The 15,205-nt window shown below is 40.5% G+C and overlaps 1 protein-coding gene across 4 annotated transcripts in view; it reads left to right on the forward strand.

Moving 5' to 3' along the window:
* The window catches only part of HMG20A (high mobility group 20A), a 176,177-nt gene that overhangs the window by 26,139 nt on the left and 134,833 nt on the right, over positions 1–15,205 (forward strand). For 2 of the 4 annotated variants that reach the window (XM_053987988.1, XM_053987989.1), the window contains 6 exons: positions 829–961; positions 1,340–1,371; positions 5,506–5,581; positions 6,480–6,695; positions 7,340–7,483; positions 9,760–14,003. In XM_053987988.1, the coding sequence (XP_053843963.1) occupies positions 829–961; positions 1,340–1,371; positions 5,506–5,581; positions 6,480–6,695; positions 7,340–7,476 (594 nt within the window). In that variant the 3' untranslated portion in view covers positions 7,477–7,483; positions 9,760–14,003. Of the gene's footprint in view, positions 1–828; positions 962–1,339; positions 1,372–5,505; positions 5,582–6,479; positions 6,696–7,339; positions 7,484–9,759; positions 14,004–15,205 lie in introns of those variants that run through there. The other 2 variants (XR_008438941.1, XM_053987991.1) reach the window with 2 other exon arrangements.

Here is a 15,205-nt window from a genome sequence, read left to right on the forward strand (position 1 = left end):
TACGGTTCACTGATTTAATTCTTACATTCACTGAATTTCAAACTCACTTGGAGAAAAAATTGGGAAGGCAACTTTTTTTCTTGAAAGAATCCCATTAGTAAGCATTGTGACCATTCATTAAATGTTTTTCAATTCATCAGTTCCCTTAAAGAATTTTCCAGCTAAGCTCATTCTGTCATGCAGATGTGTGAAATACCTTCAGGCTAATAAAAAAAGGTTTCTGTTAACCAAAATGCTGATGGATTATATCAATTAAAAAAAAGTTTTCTAATAACCAAAATGCAGATAGGTGACATCAATTAAAACCAGGCTCTTTTATCTTTACACTGATGTTTTGTTCACCTCTCAGATGTGCCAAGTGTGTGGTGGTGCTTTTTGTTTGTGAGGCATGAAAACAAGTGTGTGTTTGGAACTCCTCTGTTATGGGTCTGAACCATAAAGCATCATCTGATCTATCATCTGATAAGATGTTATTGTTTGGCAGCACTTCCTCCTGGCCACAGAACAGGAATTCTGAAGTGTCTGGTCTGTAACATGTCACTAATGTTCAGCTGAGTTGAGTAGCTTAGTAGCAAGTTACTCCTAGGCCTAGCAAAAAAAAAAAAAATTAAGAGAATAGTTATTATAAAAAAGAGAGAGAAAATGAGACACCAGAATACAGTCATTTTACCCAGACATTTTATGTCTTTGCACCTCATTGTTTCTTCACTCCTCTCCTGTTTGCATAGGTGAAATGCTTCAGCACTTCATTTGACAAGTTGTTTTTCTTCCCTTCCTCCCGAAGGGGAGGAAACTCCCTGAAACCCCCCTTGGACTTTTTTGTTTCAGCGATACCTTGATGAAGCAGACAGAGATAAGGAGCGTTACATGCGGGAGCTGGAGCAGTATCAGAAGACTGAAGCCTACAAAGTCTTTAGCAGGAAAGCACAGGACAGACAGAAAGGCAAATCACACAGACAAGGTATTGAATGGGACAAAAGTGTGTGCCTAGCTAGAACAATAGAAGGTTCCCAGCCAGTCCTGTAGCCTGACACTCCTTTAAAGCCTTGGATTTAAAGGCTGGTTAAAAAGTGAATGTGTTCTTTCTGTGGTATTTACCTCAGCTCTGTGTAAAGGGAATTAGACTTACGTGAAATTAACTGTGTCTAGATTGTGTTGAAGGATATGCTTTAAGAACATCAAAGTTAGACACAGCTTCTCTGTGACTTTGGAGGAAAGCTGCACAAGTCTGTCTAGAATTGTTGTGTAATTAGGGTTGTGTAACTGCCTTAATTCTTTGCTTCTTGTTTTCATAAATTGTGGTTTTTTTGAGAGACTTCTTGCTTGTTTTCTTTTTCAGATGGAGCAAGACAGCCAGCTCATGATCATGAGGTAAACCTCTTTATTCTACATTTACATCAGTGGGTAGACATTCAGGTGAAATAAAACTTCTAGTGAAGTCAAAACCCAGTTTGTCAGAACTTGAGTGTAAATTCTTCCTCTTCCTAATGCAGGTTTTGAAAAGTTAGAAACGACTGAGTATTCTTACATTCATTGGTCTGACAAAACTATATTTGCTAAGTCTTGGGTAGGTACAAATGATGAATGGAGCATAGGATACACATTACATTGTTTTGTAATGCAATGTTAAGAATTAAAAGATACTGTGAGACCTCAATAAGCCTGCCAAATTAGCACCTTTAGGTGGCTGTTTTCAGGTACTATTTTTTTGCAGTAACACAAATGCTTGTGGCTTCCTTGAGAAGAAATGGGTAAAGCAACCAAATAATTGGAAAATCTCTGGCTTAAACCTCCTCCTACCCTCCCTTGCCCTCTGCATATGTAAATATTGGAAAAGAGTGATAATGTCTGGAGGTAGAGCTCAACTACAGCACAGGCATCTTACCACAAATCTTGTGTGTCCTGGCTGACTGTGGTTTCTCTCTCCTTGAGAGAAACTGCAGCTTTCTCCAGTTGTATTACCTAGGGCCACAGTGCTTCTGTAATGGTTACCAATAAATTGCAAACAAAGAGCAATGAAAAAAAATCTTGATTATACACAGCCTCTTCACTTGTAAGCAATAGGGCTTTCTGAAAGATCTGTTTTTCTTTGTGAGGCTTTTTGCCTTGGGAAAGCAATCCAGTTTGCTTCTAATGTGTTCATTACAATAGTGACAAGGCTGAGCACTGCTGAGAGGCAGCTACTGGTCTTGAAGGAAAGTACATTTCACTTTCAGGAAAATGTTTTGGTAGCATGTTTTTTATATGCCTTTTATTAACTCCTAAAGGAAGTGCTTGCAGTGAGATTATCTATTATCTAGAAGTACATGGTCCCCAAGTTTTCTGATTCTACAGTCACTGAATCCAAGTTTGTCTTGAACTGTACAAAAACTGAAGGCTTCAAGTTCTAGGTTGACTGTGACTGTTACATAACATTTAAGTTATACAAGTGGCAAACTACAGATTTGGAGTCTTCCCTCTTAGCCTTCTAATTCAAGCTATCATTGCTGATCTTTCACATCATAAATGCAGTTAAAAACACGTTCTGCTCACCCTGTAGGACGTTTAAGCTTCATCAGATACAGCTGAACATCAACCTGTCAGTCAGACATCCTACTCTGAACTGTGCCTTTGACTACTTGGTGTTTTTCACCTTTATGTTTATAAAATCCCACCTGCTTATCACCTGATGTGCTTTTGCATCTTTTGTGCAGGGAAGTGAAGTATTATAATCCTGTATAGGTGAGGAATAAGCAGAAAAAACTTAGATTGCTTTTAGAAGTGTCTGCTCAAGTTGTTACTGGAAGTGAGGCTAAAGCTCTTTGTTATCTTGCTGTTTTCTCCTGTCCACACTGACTTCTGTTGCTGTGTTTGTGTTTAGCAGGTACAAGCTGATGAAATTATTTCTTGAGAGACTATAAGAAAATAAGGTCAAAGAAAGCTTTTTTCTTTACCTTCCTCCACTTAAGTGTATATGATGTAGTTTCTGTGAGTTGATGTTGAAGATATTTTCAACATTGTACATAGAGTTGACCTCTAAAGAGTTTCATGATGGGCAATTAAAATACTGATTATAATAAAATATAACTACAGGATGAGAGAGAACTTATAATGGATATTGCCTTGAAAAACATGCACGCACTGTCCCCTGAGCTCATCTGTGGGCATGAAATAGAACATTTTTCTTCCTTCAAATTGTAATTTCATAAATATCACATATAGCAATATACACTGGAACTATTGTCATCAGCAGTGACTAAACCCTTGGATAATTGTTCCCCATTGTTCTGTTATTGTTTATTTGCTCAAGCTGCTTGATTCCAAGTGGATCTGGCGTCATGCAGTTAGTTACACTTGTTACTGGAAAGCTTTCAAAGGTTTGTGCACACAGGTTGAGGAGAGCAGGGGTTGCCTCGTGGTACCTACTCTGAGAACATTTAATGGAATAGTACATTTATTGTATGTGTTCCTTCCACTGTCTGCAGCCTGACCATGGCAGCAAAGGTGAACTTAAACCCCCCAGAATCTCAGCTGTCGCATTACTATACTTCACCAAGTCTCTAAGAACCTCAAGTCTGATTCATTGCAGAGTCTTCAAAGTTCAACCTCAGTTTTAATAACCAGATGAGATTGTTGACTCTTGAAACATCTCAGTCTTATTTAAGGTAAATGATAGAAAGAATTTTGATTCTCTTTTGGTTTGAGGGATGACTGAATGATACGTGAACTGAACAGACTGGGTTCTTTCCAATAGGAGGGAATCAAAGCCTTAGGATTTTAATCTTCAGTGAACCTCAGAGTGCCTTAAGTACTTCAGGGTTCTCAAGAGGATCTTTTATGTGCTGGGTAATGTATTTTGTAATGGGAGAGTGCTGATGGTTTTAATGATCACTCTTCTGCTTAGTAGAATTTCTTGCCTTTTGGAAGCTAGACAGTTACATCTAAGCCTTAATATTTTTTAGCTTTTACCTGAAGAACCTGTATCCTAGGTCTGCAAAGACAATATCTTCTTGTATTGGCAGTACTGTCTCCTCCACCATCTCTTCTGTAGGAGCCAGGGATGATGCAAGCCAGTGGCTCTTTGTACACAGATAATAACAGTGAGCATGAATTAGAATGTTTAAGATAGATGTTTTATAAGTGTTCTAACCAAGCTTCATAACTGCCAACATTTCTTAGTGCACATTAATGTTGAGATCCTAGGTTTTGGGGTGAAATTAATTCTTAGCCATGTAGGCAGTGTTCAGACAAAACAAATGCATTATTCACGCTTCTGTGTGTGACTTCTTTTTCTAAATATACTCTTGAGACATTTGCCCTGTAGCAGCACTTATAAAAACTTCAGTGGAAAGCACTTGTGATCATAAACCCTACTGTGCCTCACAGAGCTGGGAAGAGTTGCCCTTCCCTCCAGTCTTCCCTGTTTCTCATGTGTCTCCAGTTGATTCAGGCCAAGTGAGGTTTGAATTCTCACTCAGTAAATACAGAGCTCCTCAACTGTAATTGTGCCACACAATAAAAGCTAGCTTATCTTTAAAAGCAATCAGTGGACAGTTTGTCTCCTGAGGGAAAAACGGAGTAGCTGTAGTTCCATCTAGTCTTGTCTGTCTTGGTTGGCTGTCAGATGGCATTCAGGTGAGCCCATGTACCCCTCTGTGTGGCAGACACCACTGTGGTACTCTGAATTCAGGGGCCAGAATTCCCCTATCAGCTGTCAAACACTGAGGGTGTCTGCTGGAGGACACCAGTCACTGTAACACTGCAATTCTGGATGCTGAGTTTGTGGCACATTATCAGCCATGGTGTTTGAGAGCTGTGAAAAGCTTTTGTTCCCCACAGACACTTTCCTGCTTAACTTTATTTCTGTGTTAAGTTACAGGTTGATCGTAGTTGCTGCAGTTTATCACACCAAATTTGTGTTGGCTTTGTCCATAACAATTCAGGTGCTAAAACAAGCATTAATTCCTCTTGATTTAGAAGTGGTGACTGATGTATGTTATAGTAGGGGGTTTTTGCCTTGAGTCAAATCACATTTTGTACAGTTTTTTGACTAAATTGTAGAGCATTTCCTGATTTAAATGTGCTTCTCGTTTTTTTGCTTTGGTGTTGAAAGGCCAAGAGCCATGAAACTTATTGTGCATTTTGCTCATTCTGTCTCCTGTTTGTTGATATTCCTGTAAAGACTATTGCACAAAATGTCGATTGATGGTGGAAAATATAAATGCATTCAGATAGGTTTTAAAACTGAATAATTCTCATTCATAATGCCATTAGGATGAAATAGGTGTATTTTAGTATGTTGTATGTTATTTTTTAATGATGATGTTTGATTAAACCTAGATCTTGAAAATCTAAGACATATCCTTTGGCCTTTCTTGGTAGGAGCTGGAAGTGTCTTTAATCCATACAGCTTTAGCTGCCTCAGGTTTTGGTCTCCTTGGCCTTTTATTCTCAAAATGATCAAAACAGTTAAATGAATTCCTAAAAACAAACTGTTTAGCTACATTATTACTCTTTCTGTTGTAGAAAGAAGCAGATACAAAGGAGAGATCTGTCTTTGATATCCCAATCTTCACAGAAGAGTTCCTGAATCATAGTAAAGGTAATTTTAACTTTTCCAGGACACTTTCCTCCTTGCTTTTCCAAAATTCTTGGCAAATGCTGTCCAGCTGAAGAGTCCTTGCACTCTCCTATCTCAGCACATGTAAAGACTTGGGTATAGTTTCTGCTATTACCTTACCTCTGTATATACACAATGACTGAAAAGCAGTTTTTCCTGGCATTGTCTTCCCAAATTAGACTTTTCTGAGAGTGTTTCTGATGTTTAGTCCAGCCAGTTCAAGCTGTGTCTACTGTTCTATAGGACTAAGAAGTATCTGAGATCTATCCTGATGGTGATTCCAGGCTGGTTAGCAGTATTTTATTTCCCCCCATATGTGGAAGATTACACTGATTTTCTGTTACTCTGGTTTTCATTTCTGTGTGTCTCAAGAGTTGAGTATTTTTTGCCAGATTTCTTGAAGACTTTCTTGACTGAACAGAATTTAGATTCCGATACTTTCCATGGTCAATAGAAGATTGTTTTTGTAACTGGTGTCATGTTTGCAGGATTCTTGGCACTGCTGCTAAACTTTGTCATTCTGATCGCATTTGAAATCAGTTTTGCAGTTTTCTTTCCTGATCAGTTCCCCCATTCACTTCAATTCTGATGCTTTGAATGTCTTCCGAGTTGTCCTTCTCTCTAGGAATGATCTCTGTAAAGTGATCACTTCAATTCTGATGCTTTGAATGTTTTTCGAGTTGGCCTTCTCTCTAGGAATGATCTCTATAAAGTGCGGCTGTAGGTGCTGTTGTCAGTCCATGACGTGATGCTCTTTATCTCTAAACCACAATGGCACCATTTGCAATTATCAGCCGAGCACTCTTTGTCTCGTTGCCTGCCGGTCCTAGAGATGTTTGTAGCAGCTTTTGACTCTCTGGGAATGGGTTGATGTTCGCAGCCCGTGAGGCGGAGCTGCGGCAGCTGCGCAAATCCAACATGGAGTTTGAGGAGAGGAACGCGGCCCTGCAGAAGCACGTGGAGAGCATGCGCACGGCCGTGGAGAAGCTGGAGGTGGACGTGATCCAGGAGCGGAGCCGCAACACCGTGCTGCAGCAGCACCTGGAGACCCTGCGCCAGGCGCTCACCAGCAGCTTCGCTGGAGTCCCACTGCCAGGTGAGCCTGGGAGATGGAGCTGCTCGTGTTCTCGTCATCTCCTGGGCTGAGAGCACGCGGTCTGCTGTCGTACTTCTGCGCTCTCGGCCGTTTCTGAGCTGTTGTTGCATGGGATAATGAAATACTAAAATGCATGCAGGGGGAAGAATACTAAAATGCATACAGTCAGTGCCTTATTTCAACATGACATTTATTTTCTTATTACTCTTGCTCTTCCTAATAAAGTGAGACACATATTCAGTCCTGGCTCTCCTTCACTTGTTTTATGAAAATGTTATTGAATAGAATAGACAGGACTTGCAAGTTCCTTGATTAAAATAAAGGCTGTGTCTGTATTGTCAGCTGCCAGGGAACCCACTTAGATTCTATGAATGCCCAGCTGAAAGAGTTTGTTATAATCAACTGTGAGACCCAAATCAAAGAGAACCGTGCTTCATTAGTCCTGCTATCCTTGGAGCTACTCACTTTGTGGAGTTAGGAGGACATTGTTTAGCAGAATCTGTCACTAGAGGTGGTGCATAGCAAAATCACCTCCTATAGCAGTTTCTGTGTTGGCACAAATTACCCTTAGCATTGTGTTAACTTTTTTGAATTGCTGTGGTCATCCAAATAGCTTGTGGCTCATTTCACTGTGTTCACTGTAGGCAGCGGGGAAACCCCCACGATGGAAACGATTGATTCCTACATGAACAGACTGCACAGCATTATCCTGGCCAACCCACAGGAGAACGAGAACCTCATCGCCACGGTGCGGGACGTGGTGAACAGGCTGGAGCGTTAGTGACGGGGTAGGTGTTCTCTCCCAGGCTGCTCGTGGGGTCTGCTCCCTGCCTTTGGCACCTGTTCTGCTGCTGATGCCTGTGCTGATCACCATATTGTACAATCAAAAAGGTTTCTTCCTCAAAGCTGCAGGAGCAGGTTGTCTTAATGAAAGTCAAATTGGGTTGAAAGGATTCCACGGCTTTAAAGGATTCTGAAATTCCCTTTAGCTCCAAGATCTTTATGTATTTGTATAAGGTGAGTAAGAGTTCTGACAGAATGGTAACAGGGTGACTAATTTAGAAGAAGGTTACTTTCTTGAGTGAAGTAAATCTGAAGATTTTAGCAGTAATTGTAGAAACTGATGGCCACGGGGAAATTCTATTTGTCTCAAGAGGTTACAGGTGAACTCAATTCTCTTATAAACTGAAAATACCCTACCTCGGCTCAGTGGCACCTGTAGTCAAGCTGTTGTAATTAGGAAGGCTTAGATACAAATGGAACACTGAGGTATGGTTCAAGCTGTACATAGCATTTGCTGGCACTAATGTTTATGTGTCTTGTGCATAGATTATTATTGAGCTCATGGTTCTGTATTCCTGCTGTTGTTTAACAGCTTAGAAAGCTGTCATAGAGAACAGAGTAGAAAAACAAATTAACAGAGAAGTAAATACCAGTCTTTCTGCATTACTGTGCTGCTTTGCATTTCCCACACCTCTCACTCCCCCACTTCCCCATGATGCACGATGCTAGGCAGCCATGAGGAGTTTGCCTATTTCTATTTCAACAAAGTACATACCTTCATTCTTCAGGCATTTATTATGTAGAAATCTACTGTACAGGTCTTGAATAGCGTTTAGAAATGCAAATAAAGCTGCCTTGTGCCATCTGCAAATATGAAGACAGGGCTTTTCATCCTTTCTGGTTCTGACCTTTTGTGGTGCTGTGTAGAACAGTTAATTACACATTTCCCATTATAGTGTGGCTTTAGCTGGGAGATCATTGTCCTTCAGGAGGGTAGCCAGATGGAACGGACTGTAGTTCTAAGAGATGACTGAGCTCCCAGCAGAATAAAGAAGTGCCTTTACTGCTGCTATTTGTGAAGGGAACAGCTTGTCGATCCAGGTCTGGGATTTTTGAGCAGCTCATCAACCTCCTCCTTTTTGTATACTGTTTTCAATTAGTTCTCAGGCTCAGAAAGAGAATTGGGAGGGGTGGTTTTACAGAATGGCTAAGAAGGAAAGCAGTTTCTCATCCATCAGTTGTTAGAAGGACATGCCAGGCCCAGAAATGGATATTTGTCCTTTAAGCACCTTGCTAGAAAAATCATATCGCAAAGCGACTAAAATCTAGACTTTCATTCTCTTGCCAGGTGGCTTCAGTTTTCCTAAAGGATGGACAATTCCTGTGTTCCTAAACATATGGATACAATTTTCTTGGATAGCCTAGATTTGGCTGTAATTGATTTAGAAAAAGTAATTCTTGCTTTAAATTCTTCCTTCCAACCTCTATTCTTTCCTTTCTTTTCTTTTTTCTACCAATGCCTTCCTTCTTTTCAGCAGCAAAACAGTGTTAGGCAATTAAAAATGTGATTAATAATCACATAGTTTCACTGGATAACGACATGCATGTAACTGAATATAATGACCAAGTAATTAATGGGACTGTTAATTACACTGACTTTCACGTGGCAATGATTATATTTTGAGACAAAATTTTGGAAGGAAGATGGTTGGATTTTGTTGGATGCAAACCTAGAAAATGGTAGAGATTCCCTGGAAAACAAGGAAGCTTTGGATAAAAGACTCATCTGGCACATGATAAACTGTATCAACAAACTGTCATCATCAGTGTTCCTTTGTTAATGTGCATATGTATATATGAATGATAAATGTAATCTCTGTCAACCAAGTGGTCTGTTTGAGGTTGGGACACATCACAAATCAATACCACAGAAAACTGTGCCATAATGCTCCTGAAAACAGCTCTTTCACAGATCTGGGTTTTGGTGGCTTAGTACATTGTGTTCAGGGACTATTTGATCATGCTGGTGAATATTTTGTTTTTTCTGTACTGCATGGTAAAAAACATCTTTGTGCAAACAGTATATGGGAAGAAGAGGAAGGGTTTTGTTATTTAGCACTGGATGGAAACAGCAACTCAGTTTGGTTGTGTCTTCAGAGGCTGCTTTACTATCCTGAATGTTGTGTTTTCAGATCAAACACCCAGAATCCCATGTCACAGTGCCTGTTTAGTCCTGGCACATTGTAGCCTTCTAACCCTTATTTTTCTGTTTCGTCTGCAGGTCTCGTGACCCGGGGAAGCTTTACAAAATTTTTTTGGCCAGTGTGGAATAAGAAGCCATGGGGGCAAGCCTAGGGTGGGAGGCAGGATGGCAGGTTTGTCCTGGGCCCTGCCTGTGTGTTTTGTCAGGGAGACAAACAGATCAATGCATTAAGAGATCTTAAGAAGCCACGGACACCGCCCACTAAACCTTTGGAACTGTCCTCTGTGTGAACATTTAAGAGCATGCAACTTTTGTGCAATCTACATTTTTTTATGGATTTTGCTGGGTGTGAGGGTGCCTGCGTTCTGTGGACTGGCTGGCTGTGGAGATGAAATCTCAGCTTGTGAAATGGAGTCAGCGTATGTGTTGTAGTAATAACTTTGATGTGTTATATTGCCTAATGTCTTCTAGTGTCTTTTATTTTGTTTTCCTGTTTATCCTGTGGGGTTACCTTCCTTCACTTCAGTTGTCTTCTTTTGATCTTGTTCCCTGATTCTTGCACTGGATAGCAGTGCTTGTGTTCTCTGCTCTAACAGGGAGCTTTCCTTGGTGCACTGTCTTGTCCTACGCCTCCTGCTATGTTTATAGGAGCTTTTCTTAAGCAGAATCCTGTTTTTTTTTTTTTGTCTTAGCCTGCGATTCCTATGATGTGAGTTTGCCCTGCTAGAGACTGGCTGTGGTTGATGCTTTGTGACTCGATTCTACTATGAGACAGACTTCTTCTCTCCCCTCTCTTCAAGCACCTCTCTTGCACATTGCATCCTGCTCTTCTGTGAAGGTCTCCTGTTATCTCTTGAAAATGTTTGCTGGAGCATTTTACTATCACAAAGATCAGTGGAAATCAAGATAGAAAGTGAAACATTAGTTCCTCTCAGCAGGGAAAATGGGATTGTTCAGTTTAGACTAAATCCACAAAGCTTACCCTTCCTCTGATACATTGTTCAGTCTAATTTAATGTTATTGCCTTGTTTTTGAGAGAATGATCTCATGGGGAAAGCAGTTTTCTATAAAAAGCAAGATGGGCAGAGGATTGCATTTTTTTCCCTCCCTGCCCTCCTGAAATGGCTGTGCTGGGAATCAATGTGTCTGGAAGCAGCACATATATTTTTGCATGTATTATTAGAGCAGAGAAGGTTATTAGCAGCTAGGTCCACATAGCTCACAGATCTCAGCATCACAGCTTGTTTCTGCTCTCACCTTTTGTACAGTCCAAGTACTGCCCATGGAGCCCGTAGCGTTCAGCATTTTGTGTTCAGCTGACCTAAATGGCCTTTCACCCTTTCACTTGCATTGACTAGAGCTCTGCATGTTTGAGTCTGATCTTGCTGAGCTACACCACACCTCCTGGCAGAGCTGAGGCACCCACTGTCTGCACTGGCTTGTGCAAAACTTTGCCTGCTCTTTGGTTCCTGTCAAATTGTTGATTCTGACTTTGGCTCAGCACTTGTTGGACATCTCTGGGCTTTATGGGGGTGGTTGAAATGCTCTTGCTCCCACATGACAATCTCTTTGCTCCTGCTCAAAACATCTGTTAGGATTCCCCGTTATGATGTGGAGGTTACTTTTGTTACTGGAGCGTGTTGCTGTCAGCATCACTTTAATGTACTTGTGACGCAAATATTTTGAAGATTAAAAACCAGTTTCTTCTTTTCCTGCCCTGTACACATGGACATGCTGGCCTGGAGCCATCTTCAGGTCAGCACCTTGTATGCCAGGTCTCAGCTTACTCCTGGGGTTATTGCTGTAGCCAAGAAGCAACGATTTCCATGTAAATCAAGTCTTCCTTCAGAGAGGAAACTCCTTTCTCTTGTTATCTGTTTTGCTTTCAAGATTTCACAAAAAGGAACCTCAGTTTGCTGCATTGACTTCCACTCTCCTTAGCATGGATGAGACCAGCTGATGCTGCCATGAACTTTTTTAGTGGGTTCTGGAATGAATGTTGTGAATCCTAGAGGTTGTTAATGCCTCCAGTAGAAGCACCTACACCTTCATCTCATGTATGTATCTTGGTTTTTTAGAACTGGTGATGTTTGACTCTCTGTTGAAGTGGCCAAAATGCGCTGCATAGCCAAAACTGATTTACAAAATCCTGAAGTTCTGTCTGTGGCATCCTACCTAATACCTGGAGTTGTATCCCATAAAGACTCCAGAAATTCCATGTAATGTAGGCTGCAGTTCCAGGCTGTAACCTATCCAATCCATCAGTAGGGTCAGATGGCTTCAGGCTGCCTGCTTACAGAAATCTGCTCGTGGATACTGCTCATCCATCTCTGCTGAGAAGCATGCAAGTGTTGTGGGATAGGAAATTTAAGGTGATATTATTAGCTGGGGCTGACAAATCTCTTGCCTTTTCCCACAAGGAAGGAGGTGGGGTACATTATCCATCTTGAAGCAGCTGGGAGAAGACTGAGTTCTTGCTCACTGATGATGTGACAGATGATGTTTTGTCTCATTAAGAAGCTTCTTATTTATGTTTATTAACCCTATAAAAATGGATTTTGTCTTTCCAGTGTTTTCAGAGTGTCACTTCAGTTTACAGTTTTCAGTGTTGACTGATTAAAAAAAAAATGAAGTGGGTGTCAAGGAGAAGAGCGGAATAAAATGCTTTTGTCACTTGCAGAAATGTTAAGAGAAATATATGAAAGCAGAATCCATTTGCTGGATTAACATGTTTGGAATTGTTTAAATGCCAAGTTTTCTGTACGATGTTTTTGTAATTAAACTTTGGAGCTCCTTGGTTTCTAAGAAGTTGATGTGCTTGTTTGACACTGCTTCATTAAAATTGTTCAACGCTGAATCCATTCTGATTCAATTTAACTGCATTTTCATGAAAGAACTACTACTCCATTGATTTCTTGTCAGAGATTTTGGCAATTCCATGTTAACCTTTGAACGGAAATGTGCCTCTTCCACCTCTCCACCCTAAGTGTCTTCCTCTGGAAAAGCTGAAGGAATTTTGGTAATTACTTACAGTGATGAAAGTGTCAGAGTTTTTGGTTATAGCTAATGGTTGTCAGGGCCTTTCCCCAGCTTGACTAACTTAAAAAATGTCATATCTCTCACTCAGCCCTTTTTTTACATCCTTGTCTTCCTTTATCCTCCCTAATTTTCCACCATCAGAGTGATTTTCTTTAAGAACCTTCTGTATCATAACTATTGCTCCCCACTTGATTTTCTTTTCCCCTATTAGATTTTTATCCTCTCTTTACCCACCTGCTGGCTGAGAATGGAGCAGACTGTAGCCTCATGCCATTTGTACTTGGTGTAGGTGCTCTGTGGAGGAGTTTGGATAACTTCTGCCTCTGCTGATGCTCTTTCTGAAGTCACAGTGCTATGAGCAGCCATGTCTTTATGCTACATTTGTGGTCACATCTCATTATTTTGGTTGACAGATTAATGCCTGGCCTGTCTATACCAACAGGCTTGATACTGTCGTCTTCCTGGGACAGACTACATTGAGATTTAGAATGCTTTGGACATTTTTAAAACCACTAATTGTGTAATGGCAAAGATACTAAAAGTAGAAGGAATGTAGGGAAAACCTGCATAGGAGAATTATCTGCCATGCGACACTGGCTGGATTGGAGCTGGAGACAGGAACAGCAAGACAGGTGCACAGCCAGAGGAAAGCGTAAGAGCAAAACAGCAGTGAGTTCATAACAAGAGAAACACCTAATTCCTTTGTAACTGTGCTCCTGTTTGTGGCACCAGGAGCAGATGGTGGTAAATCATGCTCAATTTGAGACAACGTGGTGTAATACTTCCGCTGTTTGTTCCTGTTTGTTCCCCCCTGTTTACTCTGCAGCTGGGCAATTGGACTGATGATTAATTATCATCTAAGGGAAGTTGGAGGGAATCTGAGGCCTTCGGGCTCTTAAGAGAAGAGATCACTTCCTCTTTGCTCAGGCAGCTTCCTGTTGATAATGTGGAGTGTGGATTCATTTGGAATCTGAAATTGGGTCTTTTTAACCTCTGCTTCATTTCAGTTGAATCCTTCAGAGTCAGAAGTACATTGATGCCTCTCCTTTACTTTTGCTATAGAATCTTTCTGCTTGGGAACCATCAAGAGTTTTGCTGCTTTTTTCTCCTTCATTGCTGATAGTATTGAGGTTTTTAAAATGTTAACCTTTTTTTAAATACATTCATGACTTGCTATCTTAATTGCAAAATCCCTGGATTTTATATGAACTGTGCCATTTCAGTGTGTGGTGAAGTATCCACATCCATTATGTAATAAAAGGCATAGCATTTATACTAACTGATTTATGGGTTTTATTAACTAACCTATAATTCTTATGCTGTGGAGGTTTGGGTGTTTTTGCTATTTACTTTGCAGACACTAATGGTTTGTGTGTCTGAAGATGTAAAAATGCAAATTATTCTAAGATGTAAGGTAATTGTAAGGGTCTCTGCTGTCTCTTCCTGTCGATTAAATAGCTCTTCTCCTAAGCTGTTAAATATTCTGTTTACTGAATGGTCATGCGTGCTGTGGAAGGCAAAAGGCATTCTCACTTGTCCCTAGAAATATGTCTGTGCACTGCAGTCCTTGTGATCTTTTTGTTTATAAATTTGGATTCTAAAACCTTAATGAAAAAGAGTTCTACCTGTCCAAATCCTGGGCTGCTAGATACCATCTGGTTTCCTTAAATTGAGTGGAACAATGTTACACCCACTGAATATCTGACTTGCTGGAAATCAGAGTGAGAGTTCTAGTTTTTGTTTTGAAGCAATAGCCCTGTGGGGTTTCTCTTTCTATCTCATATCAGCAGTTCTAGTTTTATTAAATCTGTTCTAGTGTTAATCAAGAGAGAATTCCCTCATCTAATTTATTTGAAATACTGCTTAAGCCCAAGACACTTGCAAAGAAATCCCCAGCTGAAATTCAAGGCCTATAAACACTGTTTCAACCCCTCCCCCTTCAAAGTGGGTGTTAACAACTGTATCAGTATTTGGATTCTTCTCACAGGAAGTTCCTTTTCTCAATAACATTTCAAATTCCTGCCTATGTTGGTTTTGAGTCTTGAATATTGAAGGAAGAGAAGTAAACTGTTTGGGCTGGGGGCAGATTAGCAGGAAATTTATCAAAAGTGCAGGCCAGCAGGATGGCTGACTCCAGGAAAGTGAAAAGCTCTGGAAAATTAATCTAACACCTTTCCCAGAAAGGACTGAGGTGCTTTTAGGATGAATGTTGTACATGCAGCACAACACAGGCTGTATTCCTTGTGTTCAACACCTGCTTATGGAGAGTGTTGACATGGTCGTCCAAAGATTTCAGTTCTCTTAAATCACTTTGACCCAAGCAAAGCATCTGCTCCTGTAGGAGTAATTGCTGTACAGTGGTCTGTGGCTTTTAGGCACATGTAGGAACTTGATGTGCATGAGGAAGGGGTTAAATTTCCTTTTGCTTACTGGCATTAATGATGAGTGGCTCAGGTATATGTAGATGCACAGAGACAAATTCTGT

This window comes from Vidua macroura, chromosome 12, assembly GCF_024509145.1.
Source record: "Vidua macroura isolate BioBank_ID:100142 chromosome 12, ASM2450914v1, whole genome shotgun sequence".
NCBI classification, from domain to species: domain Eukaryota; kingdom Metazoa; phylum Chordata; class Aves; order Passeriformes; family Viduidae; genus Vidua; species Vidua macroura.